General features: G+C 34.5%; 3 protein-coding genes across 6 annotated transcripts; 1 reads left to right on the top strand and 2 right to left on the bottom strand.

Annotated features, from left to right (window-relative positions):
- Positions 1–1,360: 1,360 nt before the first annotated feature.
- LOC130947489 (polyadenylate-binding protein 5-like) lies at positions 1,361–5,871 on the bottom strand. Its single transcript, XM_057876191.1, has 7 exons — positions 5,372–5,871; positions 3,838–4,616; positions 3,663–3,740; positions 3,478–3,567; positions 2,725–3,024; positions 2,420–2,629; positions 1,361–2,064 (listed from the first exon to the last, which is right to left on the bottom strand). Exons 1-7 carry the CDS (start codon positions 5,625–5,627, stop codon positions 1,840–1,842), a joined length of 1,938 nt encoding a protein of 645 aa, XP_057732174.1. The 5' UTR covers positions 5,628–5,871; the 3' UTR covers positions 1,361–1,839.
- Positions 5,872–11,517: 5,646 nt separating this feature from the next.
- LOC130950361 (uncharacterized) lies at positions 11,518–12,555 on the top strand. Its single transcript, XM_057878863.1, has 2 exons — positions 11,518–12,151; positions 12,251–12,555. The coding sequence occupies exons 1-2, from the start codon at positions 11,518–11,520 to the stop codon at positions 12,553–12,555; spliced, it is 939 nt and encodes a 312-aa protein (XP_057734846.1).
- Positions 12,556–16,742: 4,187 nt separating this feature from the next.
- LOC130947448 (uncharacterized) lies at positions 16,743–20,433 on the bottom strand. Of its 4 annotated transcripts, none has more exons than XM_057876152.1 (9): positions 20,224–20,433; positions 20,020–20,071; positions 19,738–19,811; positions 19,416–19,517; positions 18,780–18,926; positions 18,205–18,256; positions 17,578–17,651; positions 17,209–17,281; positions 16,743–16,984 (listed from the first exon to the last, which is right to left on the bottom strand). In XM_057876152.1, exons 1-9 carry the CDS (start codon positions 20,355–20,357, stop codon positions 16,856–16,858), a joined length of 837 nt encoding a protein of 278 aa, XP_057732135.1. In that variant the 5' UTR covers positions 20,358–20,433; the 3' UTR covers positions 16,743–16,855. The 4 variants fall into 4 exon arrangements, with proteins under 4 accessions (XP_057732135.1, XP_057732138.1, XP_057732137.1 ...); XM_057876155.1 differs by having other exon boundaries at positions 16,743–16,989; XM_057876154.1 differs by having other exon boundaries at positions 17,192–17,281.
- Positions 20,434–20,711: the final 278 nt, after the last annotated feature.

Raw genomic sequence — 20,711 nt, forward strand, 5'->3', positions numbered from 1 at the left:
GGTTTGTTGTGAATTGTGATTGTATGAGTTAAAGGAGACACATGCATATATAAAGTACTAAAGAGTGAACATAATTCTTTCTCAGACTTGATGCTGTTCTTCTCATTCAATTTGTTGCTAGAGACTATAGTTTTTACTCTTCTCTACAAAATGTCCATACAATAATGAATTATAACTTAGAACAAGAAAAACCTCACTTCGAAATCTTGCTGAGGAATTCATATCACAAAACTGAACTAGAATATGTAAGAAGCAACAACTGAAGAAAGAGGCAGAGCCTTCAGTTGACAGGATGTTACAGCTCCAGTCCATCAACTCTGCTAAGATCACCCAATCTGGATTTTTTTTTTTTTAATTTTATCAGATGAAAAGAAGGAGGTTATAAATGCACAAATATTATGCATTTTTCATTTGCTTATTATTTTACTTATTTATTTTCTTTTTTGAGAGAAAAAATTGAACATTTTGGAACAAACCAAAAACCAGAATAAACACGATTATTGTTTATTTGGAGGATGTGTAGGCTACAATGACGTGCAAATAAACTAGGATTTATCGGTCAGAGAACTGAAAAAATATTGAGATTGTACTCTGTTGTTGGGTTTTTTCTTTCGGGAATATAATAAGAAAGAAAATACTAACACGTTAGCAAACAAACAAAAAAACACCACATTTGCTGTTGATAATTATATTAAACGTTTTTGTTTTAATAGCCATGCATAATTCATGTTATTATCGTATTGTTACACGGCAAGTATCCAGGTGAATGAATTCTAGAATGAGCATTGCTAAATGATTGGAATGCAAAGCATATAAAAAATAATTATGAAACTCTAGATCCAACCATTTAACATACAACTGAAAAAAATTGTTGATTGTGTAGATGTGGTGAGATTAATTTTAATACCATACTGAAAGTCCAAATAACTTTTATCCTGAATATCACCCACATTTAAGTGAGAACCCAGTGTTCAAACCTTGGTGAGTGCATCAAGTGTTAAATATGAACCCTTAAATGTTGTGTGGGTGAGTGTGTAGTGTGAGTGTGTTGTGATGCCTAGGATTGCGAGTTGTCCAATCCACTTGATAAAAAAAAAAAAATGTGAGAACCCAGTCATGTTTTAGATTTTGATCGAATGTGATGATTGAACCATAAGAGGTCAAAGGTCAATAATTTGCAGGCGTACCTTCCATAAACCAATGAAGTAATAACCATCATATTCAGCAACACTCGATAAAACAACAAAAGTTCAAGCTTATTGCATATATAAATTAATCAACCAAATGCTCCGACTTTTCTTTTATTTCAAGAAATAATTATACTTGACATAATAGTAAATTAGTAATGTACTTCCACATGAACTATCATTTATAGTAGTATATTGAATTAAATAGTAGAACATATTCAAGAATGCTGTGCGCGACTAGTGCTCACAGCCCCGAACCAAAATTAGATGCACAAACAAAAGAATTTAATAAGACGCAACATTAAAGAGACCAAGAACGGACTATATCAAAATCCGAGTCCAAAATAATATAAGGTCTCAAGAAATAATTATTGTCAAAAAGCCAATAAGTTAGATCCTCTACTGCAACTCAATCCTAACTAAAACAAAATCATGAAGATAGTCTGAAAACGCTAAAGTAAAACTGCTACAGTGCTACCAAAGACTAACAAAAATAAATTCTTGAATCCCTCAGAATTGACTCACGATCATTCCCGGAGAAAAATAAAATTAAAATAGCAGAGGATCCCAAAAATAATGTTGCCTCGTTGAGCCCCAAAAAAGAGTGGCTCAAATATGATATGGAGCAATGTATCCACGATGACTTCATTCATTAATTCAATGACAATGAGCCCAGCTGATCACCAACATCAGAACCCGTGGCAGCTTCGCGAAGGACCTGCATTGCCTCGGAGACCTTAATCTTTAGGTCCTCAGGGGACTCAATGAGATGGATTACCTCTGACTGGTCCATTTCCAGCAACATGCCCGTCACCTTTGCCGTGTGTTGAGTTGGAGTAAGACGCTCCACAAGAGGATACAGATGTTCACCCAGCATCTGTTATTTCCAACCAATATATGGCAAATATTATATTTCTCGTAAAAATGATTGTCATAAATGTAGTCAAATACAAGTAATTACAAATTAAAATATCTGCGCAACTACATTATTTCAACTCCATTTATCTCAGCTCTATACAGACTTAGCAAAATGGTTATATTCCTTGTATTGTTAGAACTCATTTTAAATTTTATGTAGATCATTATTAACGATAGCGAAAGGAGAACATAATATTCCTAGTTTAAAAGAAAGACTATGCTGTAGGATAAACTTATTCGCATACCAAAATTCTAATTTGCAATAAGGAAAATGAACAGGTCCTTCATGCAAAGCTATAAACTTATAAACATACCACTCGCTGATTTTCTGGGGTTGCAGAAGCCAGAGCAGAGGCAAGGGTGGTAGACAATGTTCCAGGGCGCTGGTTATCAATAGGAGATACAGATCCATCAAAGGACATGGGCATCATTGGACCAACTAGACCTTGAGGAACGGATGGATCCATACCATTTCTGCCATTTCCCATATATCTAAACCCTTGGTTGGAGTTGCGATGCAGCATCTGGTTTCAAAAATTAAAGTGTGATCAAATGATAAAAATAATAATGGATAAGATTATTTATAAAGACACTCAAAGCTTAGATGTGTAGAATTTACCTGGTTCTGCTGCACTTGTTGGAGGTTTCCCCCTCGTCGAATGCCCATTCTCTGCCCAGGCTGACCCTGTCTCTGAAGGTGGTATGGCATAACAAAATTTGGAGCAACGCCAGGCCGCATTCCAGGCAAGATTTGCTGCTGGAAACCAAAGCCAGCAGGTTGTGGTGGCATGAAGCCAGGTGTTCCTTGACCAAAATACAGCTGTTGAGGGGCAAGCCTTGGTGCTCCTGGATGATACCCAGGAATTCCTGAGGGCAAAGGTGATATTCCACCAGGTGACTGCATTTGAGCAAACTGTGCCTGCAAAGAATGTTAATTTGTTAAATTACCCATTAATTTTACAAAAAGGAACTCCCAATCACATTCAAACAACCATGATATTTTATGCCTGCAAAAAGAAAAGAATCTCCTTTTGTTTGGTGGCAAATCTAACATGAAAGACTTCTATCCATGATGGGATGTGGACAGAAAGTGCAAAACAACACAATTTAAACAATTCATATCTAATTCAATTGTATGAATGCAAATTGCAAACCAAAAGAAAAATGTTTCCAAAAAATATAGAAATGACGAAACCATATTAGTGGTCCATAAAGATTAATTGCAAAGATCAGAAAGCATAAAAAAATTCAATATTATAATTGAACCACTCCCACTCCCACTTAGGTATAAGCTACAAGCCTACAACTAATTCATAAGGAAGTAGTCTAGAAATGAATCATATGTGACCTAGAACATTAAGAAGAGCATCACCTGTAGACGAGCTTTCCTCTCATCTTTGCGCTGGGCTACAGCAACATACAGAGGCTTCCGCCCAACCAACTTCCCATTCATTTCATTCAACTGAACAAAAGACAATTCAAACTTCAAGCATCTATGAATAAAGAGGTAGAGTAGTCACACACACCTTTTTTTAAAGCAGCAAATTAATAACTTACAGCTTTACTTGCTTCCTCAGGAGTAGAAAATGCAACAAAACCAGACCCCCTGCTATGCCCATGTGGATCAAGCATCACCTAAAGAAAAAGAAGACCAAGAAGTCAACAACAATAAAATGAACCAGTATCAGGGGCTAATTGGATGTACAATGTACACTCACAAAGTGAAATTTACCTTGCAAGATGTTATTGTTCCAAATTCAGAAAATAGATCCTTCAACCTCTCATCGTTGATGCTGTCATCAAGATTTTTCAAGTACAAGTTTGCACCTTGTAACTTCTCATATCTGCTTAATCTTTCCTGCTCAAATTTGGCTTTCAACTCTGCCTCTCTTTCAGCTTTCCTCTGAGCTCTCCCCACGTATAAAACCTTGTCATCATTGATCTTAGTTCCATTTAACTTCTCAACTGCAGCAGCCGCTGAATCCGGACTCTGGAAATTAACAAAACCAAAACATCTAGACTTCCCATTCATATCTTTCATAACTGTTGCACTTGTTATTGTACCATATGGGCTAAACAGTTGCTTCAAGTTGTCATCAGTTTGTGTTTCAGACAAATTTTTCACATACACATTAGTGAACTTTGGTGATCCATTTGTTTGAGCCCTTTCCTGGCGTCGAACAAAGAGTCCCACAAAAACCTGTTTATCATTTATCAGCATGCCATTCAACTGTTTGATGGCATTTTGAGCGGCTTCTTCCTTTTCAAATTGTACAAAACCATAGCCTTTTGAATTTCCATTGCTATCAATGGCAACCTTGCAAGAAAGCACAGTTCCAAAAGTAGCAAATGTGTCATGTAATGCCTTGTTGTCAATTGACGTATCAAGGTTCTTGATGAACACATTGGCAAATCCACTTTTCCGAATGCTAGGATCACGTTGGGAAAACATAATTCGAATGGGTTTCCCATTCAAATGAGTAAAGTTCAGAAGCTCCATGGCATTTGCAGCTACAATATAGGTAACATAATCAGGGAAGCAACTAGAGGATAATACACGCATATAACAGCAAAATGGCAAATAGAACCTTCTCTTTATTCAATGAAGATATACCTATAAACCATCGTTATCTCACTCGTACTAACATTAATTAAGTAATTAATTAATTAATTAATATAACTATAAATTAAGGAGTAAGAGTAAATGAAGTTTGTCACAATCTTTCATTATGTACAGGCAATTTTGTGCTGTATAACACTTCTCAAACTATAATAAACTTGTCCATTCCATATTCAGTTTCGGTTGCAGATATGACATGAATCTTCAAACACATGCAGTGCAACAAAATATCTTGTTATCAAGATCATATATGCACTAAAGTAAAACCAAGAAAAATGAATCAAACATCTGTCCACCCAACACTTACCCCTCCCCCCCTTCCTACTACTCAATTATATACAAAATTCACTAAAATATCGTAAATTTCAATGGACTCTTCTTATAAAAATAATGATTTTGAACCTAAAATAATAAAGATAATGATAAACCGCTACGATCCATTACAGTTAGCGAATGATCTCTCTTTACTAATTATATATATATAGAAAAAGGAAATAGGATAAAACATTATACACGCAAAACAAACCATCAATACGAAAATATCAACGAAGATCAAATAAACTGAAAACAATCTACATGCAATTCCACCAACAAAGAAGAAATAAATGAAAACACGAAAGAATTACGAAATGAGGAGAACGAGAACCATGTTCATAGCTGGAATAGTTGACATAAGCATAACCGAGAGAGGATCGCTTCGTAAGATCCCTGCAAACCCTAATCGAGACAACCGGAGCAATCTGACTGAACAGATCATAAAGCTGCGCCTCGTTCACGTTCCCCTCCAGATCCCCTACGTACAGGGATGCATTGGAGAATGGCCCTACGCCCAATGCCGCCGCCGGAGCCGCCGTAGACTGAGCCACCGGTGCAGAAATCGCTGCCGCTGCCGCTGCCGCCATTACCTTCTTCCGGCGAAATCAATCAGAAAGAAACCGGAAAAAGATTGAGAGAGTGAGAGCGAGGAGTGGCAGCAACTGCGATTGTGTCTTCTGCTGTGAATGGAAAATCTAGAAGGTACAAACAAAAATTTGATTAAGGAAATCCTATTTTTATGATTTCGGAGTATTAATTACTATATTTTTTCCTTTTTTATTTTTTTATTTTTATTTTTTTTTTCTTAGTTGTGCTTCTGAGGAATATGGAACAGAGCGTTGGAGAGAAGGAAGAAATAAAAAGAGTGGGGCGTTTATATACGTGCACGCGTGAAAAACGCTCTCGTTTCGTTCTAGGTTTCGCGTTTGGAGAATGATGACGTGGCACTTTTTTTTTTTTTTTTAATACGGGCTCCCGCGTGTTGCCGTTGGTCGCGGTTTTTTCTGTTCCTTTTCCTGTATTCCTCTCGCTCGCGCTCTCTCTATATATATTCTTTTGATAATGTCTATGATATTTATTTAGTGCTTGATTCAGTTGATTAGATATCATTATTTTGATGAAAAAAAATTTTAGTTTTTAGTGTATTTAATAAATTTTTAATAATAAAAACTAAAAAAAAAGATATTTTTAAAAATTATAATTTATATTTTTTTAAAAAAAATTTAAAAATATTTTCATGTAATAAATAAATAAATAAATAAATATTTTTATATTATTATATTTAAATATAATTGATAAAAAAAAATTTTATAAAATATTTAAATATAAAATTATTTTTATTTTTTATAGAATCTTTTAAAAAAAATTAAAAAAAAAAATTAAAACTCATCTAAACAAATCTATAAAAAATAATCATTATTTTTTTGTATAAAAAAGTTTAGGAAGAATACGTGTTTATATTTCATAATGATTGTATAGATGTGTTTAAAAATAAGCTAAAAAGAACCATCCTCGTTTAACATTCTCTGACATGTCTGTATTTTTTAATAAAAAAATAAATATATTTAAATATATCTAAATATTATTATGTATATATATTTACTTTTATTTTTAATATATATTTTTTAAATAAATTTAAAATAATATATATTATTAGTTAATAAAATAAAATATTATTTTATATTTTAAATTTTAGCTAATTTATATTCTAAGAATACGTATTTTTAATGATTTTTTATGTAAAAATATTTTTTATTTATTAATTATATTTAAATAAAATAAGATAAAATATTTTGTTATTATGTGAAAAACATATTTTTTTTAATATCGTTTAAAAAAATATATAAGACTTGTTTAAACGTTATTCTCAAAAAATATCTTATACAAAAATAAAAATAATTTTATATTTAAATATCTCATATAAAAAAGAGTTATTCTCTGCGTACAAGTCATTTTTTATACAAATTCTTACAAGTTATTTATATTTACCTCCTTCTTCTTCTTCTTCTTCTTTGGAATTTCTTCTTCTCCTTGTTTCTCCTTCTCATACATCACCAGTTATCTCATTGTTGAAAATAATGAATAATTCAAGTTCAAATTGTCAATTGAACCAAAATGAAATTAATTATTATTTTAAATTCAATCAAGTGGTTGAAGTATGGTTTAATTCTAGTTAATTTTTTTGTTAGTAGTTTATGATTCTATAGATGAATAATATTCATCATTGATGGTTTGAATTAAATGTAATGTAAAAGTTATGCATTAAAGAAAATATTTTTTCTGTATTTGCAGCAAATTTGGGTGTAACACGAAGATATTTGAGTGTATTGTTTAAAAATTTTCGATGTATGTGTGCTGATATGTTCTGCATAATTCAAAATCCTTCTTCTCCATCTTCTTCATCTTCTGCTGCTTCTTCTTCTTTTTCTTCTTTTTCATCATCATCATCATCATCTTCTTTTTTTTTATTTTATTTTTTCAAGGTTCTTCTTGTTTTACTCTTTTAACAAGAATAAAAATAAAAAATCAAACAAAAAAGAAGAAAAAATACATAATGCTGCAAAATTACTTGAAAGATTATGAACTTATATTCATTCAACTAAAAGAAAGAAAGAAATAAGAAAAAAAAAGAAGAAAAATATGCAGCAATAGATGAAATATTGTTATGTATTTACAGCAAATTTGGGTGTAATACGAAGATATTTTTAAGAATTTTTTTGTGTATGTGTGCTGATAAGTTATGCATAATTCAAAACTCTTTTTCGTCATCTTCTTCATCTTCTGCTGCTGTTGCTTCTTTTTTTTATCATCATTACCATCTTCTCTTTCTTTTTTTTCTTATTCATCTCTTTTTTTATTTTACATTCTCAAGTTTTTTTTATTTACTCTTTTAACAAGAATAAAAAAAATCAAATAAAGAAGAAAAAACACATAATGCTACAAAATTACTTGGAAAACTATGAACTTACATTCATTCAACTAAAGGAAAGAAATAAGAAAAAAAAAAGAAGAAGAAAAAATGCAGCATTAGAGGAAATATTTTTCTGTATTTGCAGTAAATTTGGGTGTAATATGAAGATATTTAGGTGTAACACGAAGATATTCGAGTGTATTGTTTAAGAATTTTCGGTGTATGTGTGCCGATAAGTTTTGTATAATTTAAAATTCTTCATATTTCTCCTCCTCATCTTCTGCTGCTTCTTCTTCTTCATTTTCTTATTTCATATTCTCATAATTTTTCTTTGGAGGAAAAAATCAAACAAAAAAAATACATAATATTGCAAAATCAACAAAAAGAAGAGGAGGAGGGAAAAAATGCAGCAACAACAACAATAATAAAAAATGACGATAAAGATGAAACACACGAAGAAGAAGAAAAAAAAAAACGCAAAAAAAAAAAGGAGAAGAAAAAGGAAGAGGAGGAGGATGAGAAGGAACGCGCGCGTGTTATGTAAGTGACTTATCATTTATATATGACTTGTATGCCAAAAAGATTTGTATGTGTAGCAGTACTTTATAAAAAATATCTTTTTATCTATCAATTATGTTTGGATAAAATAAGATAAAAAGTACTTTTTTATTCATTTATTATGTAAAAAATGTCTTTTTTTAAAGAAAAAAGATCTTTTAAAAAAATATAAATTTTAACTTCTCACAAAAGATTTTTTAATTTTTCTAGTACTTTTACTTTTACTATTAGAAATTTGCCAAATACACTACAAAATAAATTTTTTTTATCAATTTAACGGCGCCCAAACAAACACATAAATTGTAACTTTTCAAAAAAATATATATTTTTATTTTTTTAGTATTTTTACTTTTACTATTAGAAATTTTTCAAATACACTATAAAATAAAAAAGATATTTTTTTATTAAAAAAATCTTTTTATTGATTTAATGACGTCCAAATAAACACTAAGATTACCATTAATAAAAATATTTAAAATTTTTATTTTAATAAATAAATAATAAATACATTAAAAATTTAAACTTTGTAATTTTTTATACAAACTTTTTAAATTACGAATTTTAAAATATATTCTTATAACACATGTTAGCTAAACTTAGAGTTTATATATATACAATGTCCTTATATCTTATAAAAAAATTAAAATTTATATGTTTGCATATCTTGTATCGTGTTCTGTTTTGCATTTATGTCAATGTTTATAATTTATAAAAAATAAGAAAAAAATACTAATTAATAAGAGTGTTGAACAGTTTCAAATATATTATTTTATTGTTTTAAAATTCATTTTAAGAGATTATTTCAGATAGATATTTGAAGTTAGTTAAAATAAATATTTTTTTATAATCAAGTTTATTCTATTTTTTATGTAATTTTTTAGCTAATTTTTATTGTATTAATAAATTATTAGACCAATTTGTTAAATTTAGTTACTAAAATAATTTAATCGTGTAGTATCACCAACTAATTAATATCGTCTTTGAAAAAAATAAATAAATAATGTAATTAAAAAGGAAATTATTATGAGTTTAAGAGGTAACTTTTATGAAATTTTTATGTTTATAAGTATAACACATTTTTTTATTACTTTTAAATTTAGGTAAAAATTTAAGAGTGGATAAAAATTTGTGTTATATATATTTATATATCATTTTAAATAACTTTTAATGTGCACTTATATTTCATAAAAATATTTGTAATCAAATTTTGTGGTGAGTATTTATTTATTATTCTTGTTTTATCGGGCACTGAAAGGCATGAAATTTGTCATTTGTTTAATGGGTTTGGACTTTGGAGTGATTGTTGGGTGACACGTATTGGAAGGTCGCTTTCGGCCGGAGGAGCTTTTTGGTAAGTTCTACGGTAGAAGCTTTGAATGAGATATTAAAAGATGATGTCATGTTTTGTTTGGAAAGTTCTATAATTATTGCCCTTTGAAATTAATTAAAATGAGCTATCTACTGGATTTTTTTTATTTAAATTAAATAAATATAATATTTACGAAAATAAATAAACAGTGAAATAATTATAAAGTGCATACTAGAATACATTTTAGATGCTGAGAATGTAATTACAAAATAGACATATCTCAGATGCTGTGACCCCATGCTATGATAGGGTCACGACGAGTCACATCCTGAATGTACCCGAGATATATATGGACTGATATTAGATACTGAGCATCCGAGATATGTGCGGTTTATGACGGGGTTTTTGAGATAAGAGCAACTCCCTAATTCTTTTCTCAGCATCCAAGATATAGTTAAGGATATAACTAGAGTTTCAACACCCGATATATGTGTATTATGGTTTAGATGTCTATGCACCTAATATATGTTGGAGAATAAGTCTATTTATAGAGCACATCCCCTCATACATTTCACAAACCAATCTCTTCTTTCTCTTCTTTCTGATGGAGAATAATCAATTCTTATTTGTTGTGTTTATCCTAATGGGATAGTTAGACACAGTGATGAATGAGTGATTTTTCAGTCTGACAAGACTGTCATGTTGCAAACTTACCGGGTTGATAGCCTGGATGCGCTAAAGACGGTCATGTTGAGCAATATGGGAGGTGTAAATACGAAGGAAGTTGGGCGGGTTGCATATAGATTTCTACATGCCCTTCCGAATGATGGATTTACCAACCGGTTATTTTGGATTGATGGGAATCAGCATGTGACGGTAATGTTCGATGTACATGCACGGCTAATGCCGCAACATGTGATGGAGTTGTATGCTGTGGTCCGTGACGTGGTAGTTGACGGTGGGTCGTCTCCTTCGACTACTAAAGTTGTGCCACTCGAGGCGACACCGATCCACTATGCCCAGCCTCATGATAGTGTTGATGAGGACGACAGTGAGGGCGATTCAACTTATGTTATTGAGTCTGGGTCGTCAAGCGATACAGCGTCCGAAGATGAGTATGTGCCGGAGACTCCCAGCGGCAGCGGTGCGTCGATTTGGTGCATCACATACCTGTCTGGCACCTACCATGTCTCAGGATCATACTCAGCTGGATAGTGGTTTGATTTGCAAAGTTATGTTACCTATGATAAAGACTGACTCGTCGATGTCTATCCCAGTGTTGCAAAGTGCTGTGCATCAGAGTTACCATTCCAAGCTCTCGTATCGAAATGTGTGGATGGCAAAGTAGAAAGTGATTGCCAAGATCTATGGCAATTGGAAAGAGTTGTACAATAGGATACATGCGCTCTTACAAGCTTTGCAGGAGTGCCTCCCAGATACTATTTACGAATGCATTGCTGTTCCTTATTACAACAAAAACATGGTTGACGAATAGTAGAGTCAGTTTGATAAGGTTTTTTAGGCATTTCCTCCATGTATTGAAGCGTTTAAGCATTGCAAGCCTTTTATATCTGTCGACGGGACACACTTGTACAAAAAGTATAAGGGCGTGCTTTTAATTGTTGTGGCTCAAGATGGTAACAACAATATTCTTCCCATAGATTTCTCATTAGTTGAGTTTGAGACAACAAAGACATAGATGTTTTTTCTCTCAAATTTGAGACAACATGTTACTCCAAATCCAGGAATCCTTATCATATCAGATAGATCACAGGCCATTCGCACCGCTATTAACGCATCTCACAGTGGATGGCGTCCTCCATCGGCATATCATGTTTACTGTATCCGGCACATGGCTTCAAACTTCAATTTACGGTTCAAATCGGCTGAGGGTAAGGGGTACCTTGTAAATGTTGCGTACATTCCAAGCAATGAGTGTTGCGATTGGTACTTGGATGCTTTGGGTACACTATCCGGTGAGATGGTAGATTGGGCTCTTTGTTTCAAGAAGGATTTATGGCTGCAACATTGTGACGAAGATCGACGGTATGGTCACATGACGACAAACCTATCGGAGTGCATAAATGTGGTGCTGAAGGAAACGGGGAATCTTCCAGTAGCTGCGATTGTTCGGGCAACATATGAGCGTTTGCAACAGTTATTTGTGTGTAGGGGTCGCGAAACACATGCTCAATTACAAGGTGGACAGATATACTCACAGTGGCTGTTGACATCTATAGATAAGAACAGAGAGAGCCTGCCGATGATGCGAGTCACCCATTGTGATCGTAGGGAATCCGTGTTCAGTGTGGAGGAGCTGAAGCCGGTGGATGGTTAGTCACAGACTTCATATCTCATTCGGTTGAATGCGCGTACATGCGACTGCGGCTTGTTCCAGTCATTGCATTACCCATGTCGACACGCCCTGGCAGCATGCGTAGCTGCGAGCATTGAGTGGGGTCATTTCGTCGATCCCGTGTACACGATTGTATCTATATTCAACGTATACGAGAGGGAGTTTCTGCCGATACCAGATGAGAAGATGTGGTCTCCATGGTACGGTGCATGCCTGAAGCCCAACCCAGCCATGCGACGGAAGGCATCGGGAAGACCAGTATCCACTCGGATCCGGAATGAGATGGATGCTGTTGAGCGTGTGGAAAAGAGATGTGGGCTCTGCCATGGAGAAGGTCACACCATACGTAGATGTCCCAATGCACCGCAATCGGATCCATGACGACGTATACAGTTTAGGGTTTATGGCTTTGGATTGCAAGTTTGTAAGTTTCATGTATAATGAAACAATCTGTGTTTTTATCTATTATGTCTATATTTAATGTGCAATGAAACATGCTTTCTTTATGACTAGTGTAGCTGTTACTCGTTACTTTCGTTGCTTTCATACTAATTTCAATCATTAACGTTAAGAATGCATCACTAGTGATCTCGATACTGGCTAATACATAGTTGTACATGAATAAACAACTTATAATATTTTTGTAAAAAAGCATACACCAAAATGAATAATCAACTAGAGTCATACATGAATAATGAACTAAAAGAGTCATGCATGAATAATCAACTAAAAAGCATAAGTAATGATCAAAATACATAGTCATAATGGCCATTAACACCGCTCAGCTACGGGATCCAAATGGTGTCCAATCATACATCCACGAGAATGAGACACCCTCAGAGGATGGTATGACCGAGGACGAACAGTTGGGTGGTGGCAGCTGGGGTGGTGGTGGTGTAGGGGCTGCTCCATGCACAGGAGGTGGCGGAGGAGGCGGTGGCCAGACGGATCCCGACAAAGGGGGCTGTGGTGGTAGGGATGGAGTCTTCTAGTATAGTGATGGTGCGGATCCAGACTGGTGGGAAAGTCGAGGAGGAGTCTGGTAATATGATGACAGAGTTGTACCATATTGGGTGGATACACCGCTCGATAACCGAGGTATGTCGGTATCATCTCTCCACTGTCGGTAACGGTTGGCCAACTTATCCATCACATCCCCAGTCGCACCTATAATCTGGAACATGTCATCGATGTTTATTTTAACATCAGATCCAATGTTGAACTGGGCTTGGTTCCAGGTGGTGTCATAAGCCGAGTGGTGATTGGGGATGGAGGTACCCAACATAAGCCTCCTATCCATGTCGGCCTCATGGTCAACAAAGAATGCATCGGTGGAAAGCTCTACATGTGCAGATGGAATGTCACCCTCAAGTATATCCTCCTGCCGTGCATACTCAGCCTCTTCGTCTAACAACTGCTGGTCTCCCTCACCATGCTGAGGATCTCCACCGTCCCACCTGACGCACTGATCACGTGCCCTCCGTGTCGATCTCCGGACATAATCGCGAGGTCGCCTCCTCGCCTGTTGCCTCTGATCTAGGCATCCCGTGGTACTTGTAGCTCATCTCTCTGACCAGGAGCTGCAGGGAGGATATCGTCTGGTGGGGTTGCTACTCTGGGATCGGCAAGGACTTCTTCCCCCGAGAGAAATTTGACTCTGCATGCCTGCTGCCACCAGGTAAGGTACTCATGTGTCGAGCGAAAGTCCGGACGGCCGTTGATGATAACCAAGTGATGTGCCTGGTAACGGCCCCTGAATAGATCGTACCACTCACGGTGCTGCTCGGGCCACCATGTGTCATCTCCCCTGGTCGTCTTGAAAAGGTTGTCATCGACGTTCACTGGATCCAATGGCTTGTGTTGCTACCCCCTAGTTGCCTCTTCATTCTGTCAACATGATAAAACTCTACAAAGTGAAAGCAGACGATAGGGACGATAGCCCTCTATGTATAAAGCTCTGCGTCACCCATAAGTCAGTCGGGCGCAATCTGACGTAGCTGGATATCCTCGTAAGGTGCACACCGAAACTGTTCACATCAGGTTAAAGTATCTTAACTATAAATGATATACCAATGCATGAAAAAATACATAAACCAAACTCCATTGTACCTGGTCAAATGTCAGTGCATTGATGCGACGACGCAGACTCTAGATCTTGCCATCATGACGATCTCTGCTTTCCTGTCCTAGCCCTGCCAACCTACGCACAACAAAGATAGTTTAACGAAATTTAATTAATTATATTCCATAACAAAACACATGTTTGATGTGTACTACTTGGTAAGTTAAAAATTATTTACAATATGTACGTACCTAGAAGCAAGTGGGAACCTAACGACGTCGTATCTCATCGGACTAAAAGACAGAAACCTATGGTAGATCCACGAGACAAGGAGCGGCATACACCCTGCAATGTCTGTCACATCACGCGATGCCGTGGTGCACAACGAGTGGTAGGTATGATAGAGCAGTGCAGACCCCATGGCAACTGGCTGCAACGATCAAAATCTTCTAGCTGTGGTAGCCATCTCAAAGGCACAAGTGTAGCAGACTTGTCCATGAACAGAAACTCCCCAATCAGCATCATCAAGTAGCATCGGGCATACTGACGGAATATATCTAGGGCTGCCCATCAGGAATGAGTGCAATCCAGTCCCTAAGCCAAGTCATCCTCAGACCAAAAACCTGCTGACCTCCCTTCGGCTGTGGTGGCGGCCTGGCGCCTAGTAAATCCTCAACACACTCCCATGTCGGGTGTCCATGCTATCGCTGAAAGTCTCTGGTACAACCCCTAACGCGCTCTCTAGCAATGTGTAGACCAATGTGGTAGGCACCATCCTAGAGCGTAATGCTAGTCTCACCCCATAGAAGGTGGAACGTGTGGGTCTTAGGCCTCCACTGCTTGACAAATACAGAGATCAAGGAATTGTCAAACATAAAATCCCTCAACTCTATTGCATGTCCAAATCCAGCCTCCGTTATACAGGACAACAAGATGGCCGGCGGCGAGAGACTCGGGGTCACACGGCGTGGCAACAGTAATCATAGTCTTTGCAATTTCCAAAACATTTACTTGCGCGTATTAATTACATCTAAACCATTAATTATTGCTAAATATTACTAAAATTTATAATCCACCTAGATAATCATTTATGCTAAATGTAACAGATACCTATTTATTGGACTAACAGGTTAAATGAGAGTTACTTATTTTATTTATTTAACTTAACTCACAATTAGATACCTATTTTATTTATTTAACTTAAGTAATCACAATCAATTATATAACGTATACATCGATCCTAGGTATACCAAATAAACCAACGTAGATCTTCTAATTTTATCAACTCACTATACCTACTCCATTAACTACATTACTAAAGACTAAACATCTAAATTTATTATTCATTATCAATAAAAAAGGGTTAAACTACATTACTAAAGACTAAACATCTAAATTTATTATTCATTATCAATAAAAAAGGGTTAAACTACTAACCTCAAAGTTTAAAGCTCCAACTACATGTCAAGTAGCATTCAGTATGTTGATATCTCATTCGCGGACATATTGTCGGGAGCCATATTTTCTGAAAGAACTCGAATTCACTCGTCTAGAAGGTCACAAAAATGAAAAAAATGGTTGTAATGCACATAATTTCCGGATGATATGACTTATATACGCATGTGCGCTTATCTCGGATGCTGAGCCCCATTCACGACAATTGCTCTTATCTCGGATGCTGAGACCCCCGTTGCGCATATCTTGAATGCTCAGTATCCGATATCAGCCCATACACATATCCCGGGTGTACCCAGGATGTGACTCGCTATGACCCTATCACAGCACGGCGTTAGAACATCCGAGATATGCCCATTTTGTAATTACTCCCTCAACATCCGAGATGTGTCCCAAGATGCATTTTTGTAATTACCTCACTGTTTATTCATTTTTGTAAATACTATATTTATGTAATTTAAATAAAAAAAAAATTCGCTATCTACTTCCTTAAAGATGTGTATATATTTGTAATGAATAATAATTAAAAATATTAATTCATCTTCTTAATTTTTAAATAAGCAAAAACTTAATATATGTATATATTGAAAATATTAAAAAATAAAATAAAAAATAATTTAAAATTAAAAAGATGAATTAGAACTTCAAATTATTTTTCATTTATAATAGTTTGCATCTATTTTACAACTTTACTTTCTTAAAATACGTATGATAGGCTTCATTGATAAAATAATCCCTTAATAAAAGTATTTGGAAAGAAAATGTAATAAAAAGACCATGTAATAATCATAAAAGTGTCAAATTGTACAGTTTAAAAGTTCTAATATATATATATATATAATATTTGAGGGATCAAAGCTTCACGTGTGAATGAAGAAACTATTACTTCATAGTCTTAGAAACTTGTAATATAACAATACTTTCTTCTTCTTTTTTTTCCTGTCCGATACTTGTTTTGGAGGACGGTTATTTCTGTTTTTTTTTTCATACACAATATACAAACTCACTCACACGCATTATTTTTAATGTGAAAGGAGAAACAGCAACAAGCTCTTCTAAATATATGTAGTTCTATTCAATTGTGTAAAATCCAATGGTATAGTATTTACCAGTTTTTTTTACATGATCACACTACATGGATAACTAGATCATAAAGCTGCTACTCTAGCATTTGGAGAAACAATATGATTCTTGTAATTTACATAGTTGAATCCGGAATGAGATTTGCATGAACATTTGCTCATAACCACCATTGCTATTGTGCCTCATTAGGAATCCCCTTATATTTGCTTTCTGCCCTAGCATGAGCAATTATTAAAGTTCTAAGCAAACTATCCACAATATCCTAGTAATGGCAAAGTAGTCGCCAATACAACATTACTAGCTACTCAAGAGTTGAAGAATGTTATAACATTGAAAAGGGCAAGTGCCATATTAACTAATATTAATTCCAAATGTCAAATGTTTAAACATCATTGTAAACCAGTGCTATATACTTGCCTGTCGCCATGACGTACCAAAATAAGGTAGACAGGGTCTTGGCAAGAGATCTGGAACAGCTGCCACACAATGTAGGTGCTTGTAGTAGCGCTGATAAAGAAAACAATGCTTAGTTTGAACTTAATTTTATGATTGATCAAATAATAGTCGAAATAAAATTAAATAAGGATCTTGAGTTGTAAAAATTTCTTACTATATGAAAACCTGATACTCTTAGAAGATAAGATGATACAAAGAAGTGCGAAATATATAAAAACAATGCAAATAGATGATGGAATCTCTACTATAATAATCAAAGAGGTTAAAATTCTTGATAGAGAAATTTTCTAATGAGTGATGACAACTAGTTTTAATCACCAAGCAAGAAGCAAAGCTAAAGAACTAACCTGCCGAAACATATCAATAGAATTATCCAAAAAGCTGCGTTAATCCAACTAGATTCTTTGTAGGCTATCCAAACCTGATATTGTATGAATAATTAGTATACTCAAGTTGACTGAAAAAAGTGTACGGTAAACTCAATTTTTCTTTAGTATTCAATACTGATTATGTGATCGTGCTGAAACATTTTGATTTCGATTATCCCAGAGTTATTTAATGGTCACCGGCCAGTAATATTTTCACAACCATCACAATGACATGACCAGTGTTCCTGATATAATTCAAGTCTTTTTTATTGAAGATGCAAGATTCACTTGTTAATTCAAATTTCACTTGTATTCTTAGAGATGGTTGGTTTCTTAGTGTATAGGCTAAGACCATTAAGTTTAAATGTGTGTGGGTATGCTTCTCACTCTCCATTAAAACTTTGCTTATGAAAGTTTAGATTTCCCTATTATCGTAAAAATGTGTAAAACTGTGTATATTAACAGAAGTTTCTATGATCTCTCTTTTTGGACAAAAGAAAACAATTTAAAGAGCCTCCTCAAACCTTAAATCCTTCAAGTTGATGACGAGACATTTAGATTTTGTATAATTTATAGAGCCTGTGATATGAGGATATACAAACTTACTGATATAGCCACAACATTGATATAGAAGTCAACTAATGTTGCTGCCATCCACCTGCAAATGTTGGAGCATATGACATTCACAAAGAAACGTAAAAGCATAAACTTTAGAGATAATTTACTACACTGAGCAGCAAATACACTTGCATATCAAGCACAGAAAGCGTATGCTCTGGCCTTGAGAACACTAATTTAGGAAAATAATGAACGTAACAAACTTGTATATTGCAGCATTTCAAAATCAATGTTGTTCATGATGTACTTTAATTATGCATAACCCCTCAAATGTTTAACAACAGATACATTTTGCTTGCAAGTATGTATTATAACAGAAAGAGTTGACTACAAAAAACTGTGACCAAGCTTGAAAGTCGAACGTTTCAGAATTGTGACCAAGCATTCATTTATTAACAAATATCATGACTTATATTGACAACCATGCTTATGTATTATAACAGAAAGAGTTGACTACAAAAAAGAGTTCACTGATTCATGCTTATGCTCAACCATGCTTATATTGACAAAAAGTATCATGACTTCCATAATAAAGATCACAGCAACAAATATGAAGCACTTACGGAGTTAAAAGCTCCATCCGGAAAGGAGAACCGTCAGTGACAAGAGTGTACACTATAGTTCCAAGCATGAAAACACCCAAGATGCCAAAAAGGGCTCTTAGAGCCACAACAAAAGAATTCTTCCTTTTTGGTTCTGCAGCAGTAGTCCTATATGACAAAACTTCAGAGTCAATCAGAGAACAGAGAATAATATCCTAGATCATGATGAAATTGGAATCTCTAGAGAAAGACCAATTCAAAAGGATAGCAATAGTTTACACAATTTGAATAATAAAATTTAGTGAGAAGAAAAACAACAATATCTAGTTACACCCTAAAATTCATTTATATATAAAACCCTTAAAAAACACATAGAGCATCACTAGTTGAAAGGTGCATATATTTTATTTGCTTCTTTCACATGAAACAGGCTTCACAATTTGTTAATCAAACTCAAGAATTCTAATAATCTTTTCTTATTATGAATAGAATAAGACATCAGTATAGCGAGAATCAGAAGCAAGCAACTTGGTGAAACCCCATATTAAATAACTAATAAAAGATGTTGAAGCAGAAACAAGATACAAGCTGGGGTAATTCCATTATAGGCACATGAAGAGAAAATCTGATTCTATAGTTGTGTTTCAATTTACATACTTGTTTGGATTCCGCAACAGAACATAATACATAGGATCCTGTGAAGATTCTTGAGGTGACAGCTTCAGAAATTGTAAAACAATATAGGAACATGTAGCAATGCTGGAACATACAAAAAATATTAGTGAGAATAAGTTAGCACTTCCGAGACTCCATTGAATGATCATAAACAATTATAAGAAACAACCACAAACTCTTGATCAATCTTAACTTTTATCCATATAAACACCATTGCGTTGTTCTAATAATATGAAGTCTTGCTGAAAAGTAAGCTCCATCTCATAGCTGAGATATAAGATCGAATCATAACAGATAGTGGTACCTTCCAAAGCAGATAAGGAAAATTATCCACAGAAATGAGCTGATCCAGTTTGATTCTTTGTATGCAACCCATACCTGATATGATTGACAAAGGTGGAACTTCTTAGTTTCCAGAAGTGAATTTTGAGACTGAGCCTTAAATAAATCGGCAATGTTTTAACTAGATTATTCAAAATCACAAGCAGGGTTCTATAGAAGAAAAACAAAGCACAATAAAAGACTCTTCAACAGGTATTGGTATTCCATGGATCACTATATACATGATGCTTTTGAGTTGACTTACCGCCAAAGCTACAACATTGATATAGAAATCAATTAAAGTTGCTGCCATCCACCTGAAAAATAGAGGCAAGAATAGCAGTTTGATAATTAATTAGCAACGACATAAAATTCTTAGTAGATTGATGAAAGATTATTCTCGAAGATTGTAAATTGCAGGCAACAAAATCAAAGTAAGATTTTGAAAGAGAGAGAGAGGGATTATTACGGGGTGAGAAGTTCTTTGCGGAAAGGAGAACCATCGGTGAAGAGAGTGTAAAGAAGTGTGGCGAGCATGAAAGCTCCCAAGAGAGAGAAGAGAGTTCTGAGACCAACTGCAAGTGAACGAGTGTTTTCCGCCATAGCCTCTAATTGTTGTCAGAGAAGAAGCGAATAAGAAGATGCAAAAAGAAAATGGTAGAAACATGGGGACCTAATGAAGCCACGTTGTATGTATATTAAACAAGCATGCATGATGCATATATCAATTTAATTTAAAAAGGAATATTCAAACAAGCAAATGAGCTAGTTTGAATAACTAAATTATAGCTTAAATAGTATAATCTCTTCGTACTCAATTAAAAAAATTGTCGAATCTCCTTATTTTCGGTAAAAAAAAATTATATATATATATTACACTTATTTTAGCAATTAACCACTCATGCTACATGTAATTGAGGCGGTTGTAAATTTCATTCTAAATTGATAGGGTAATAG

This window comes from Arachis stenosperma, chromosome 9 (assembly GCF_014773155.1).
Source record: "Arachis stenosperma cultivar V10309 chromosome 9, arast.V10309.gnm1.PFL2, whole genome shotgun sequence".
Classification (NCBI taxonomy): Eukaryota; Viridiplantae; Streptophyta; class Magnoliopsida; order Fabales; family Fabaceae; genus Arachis; species Arachis stenosperma.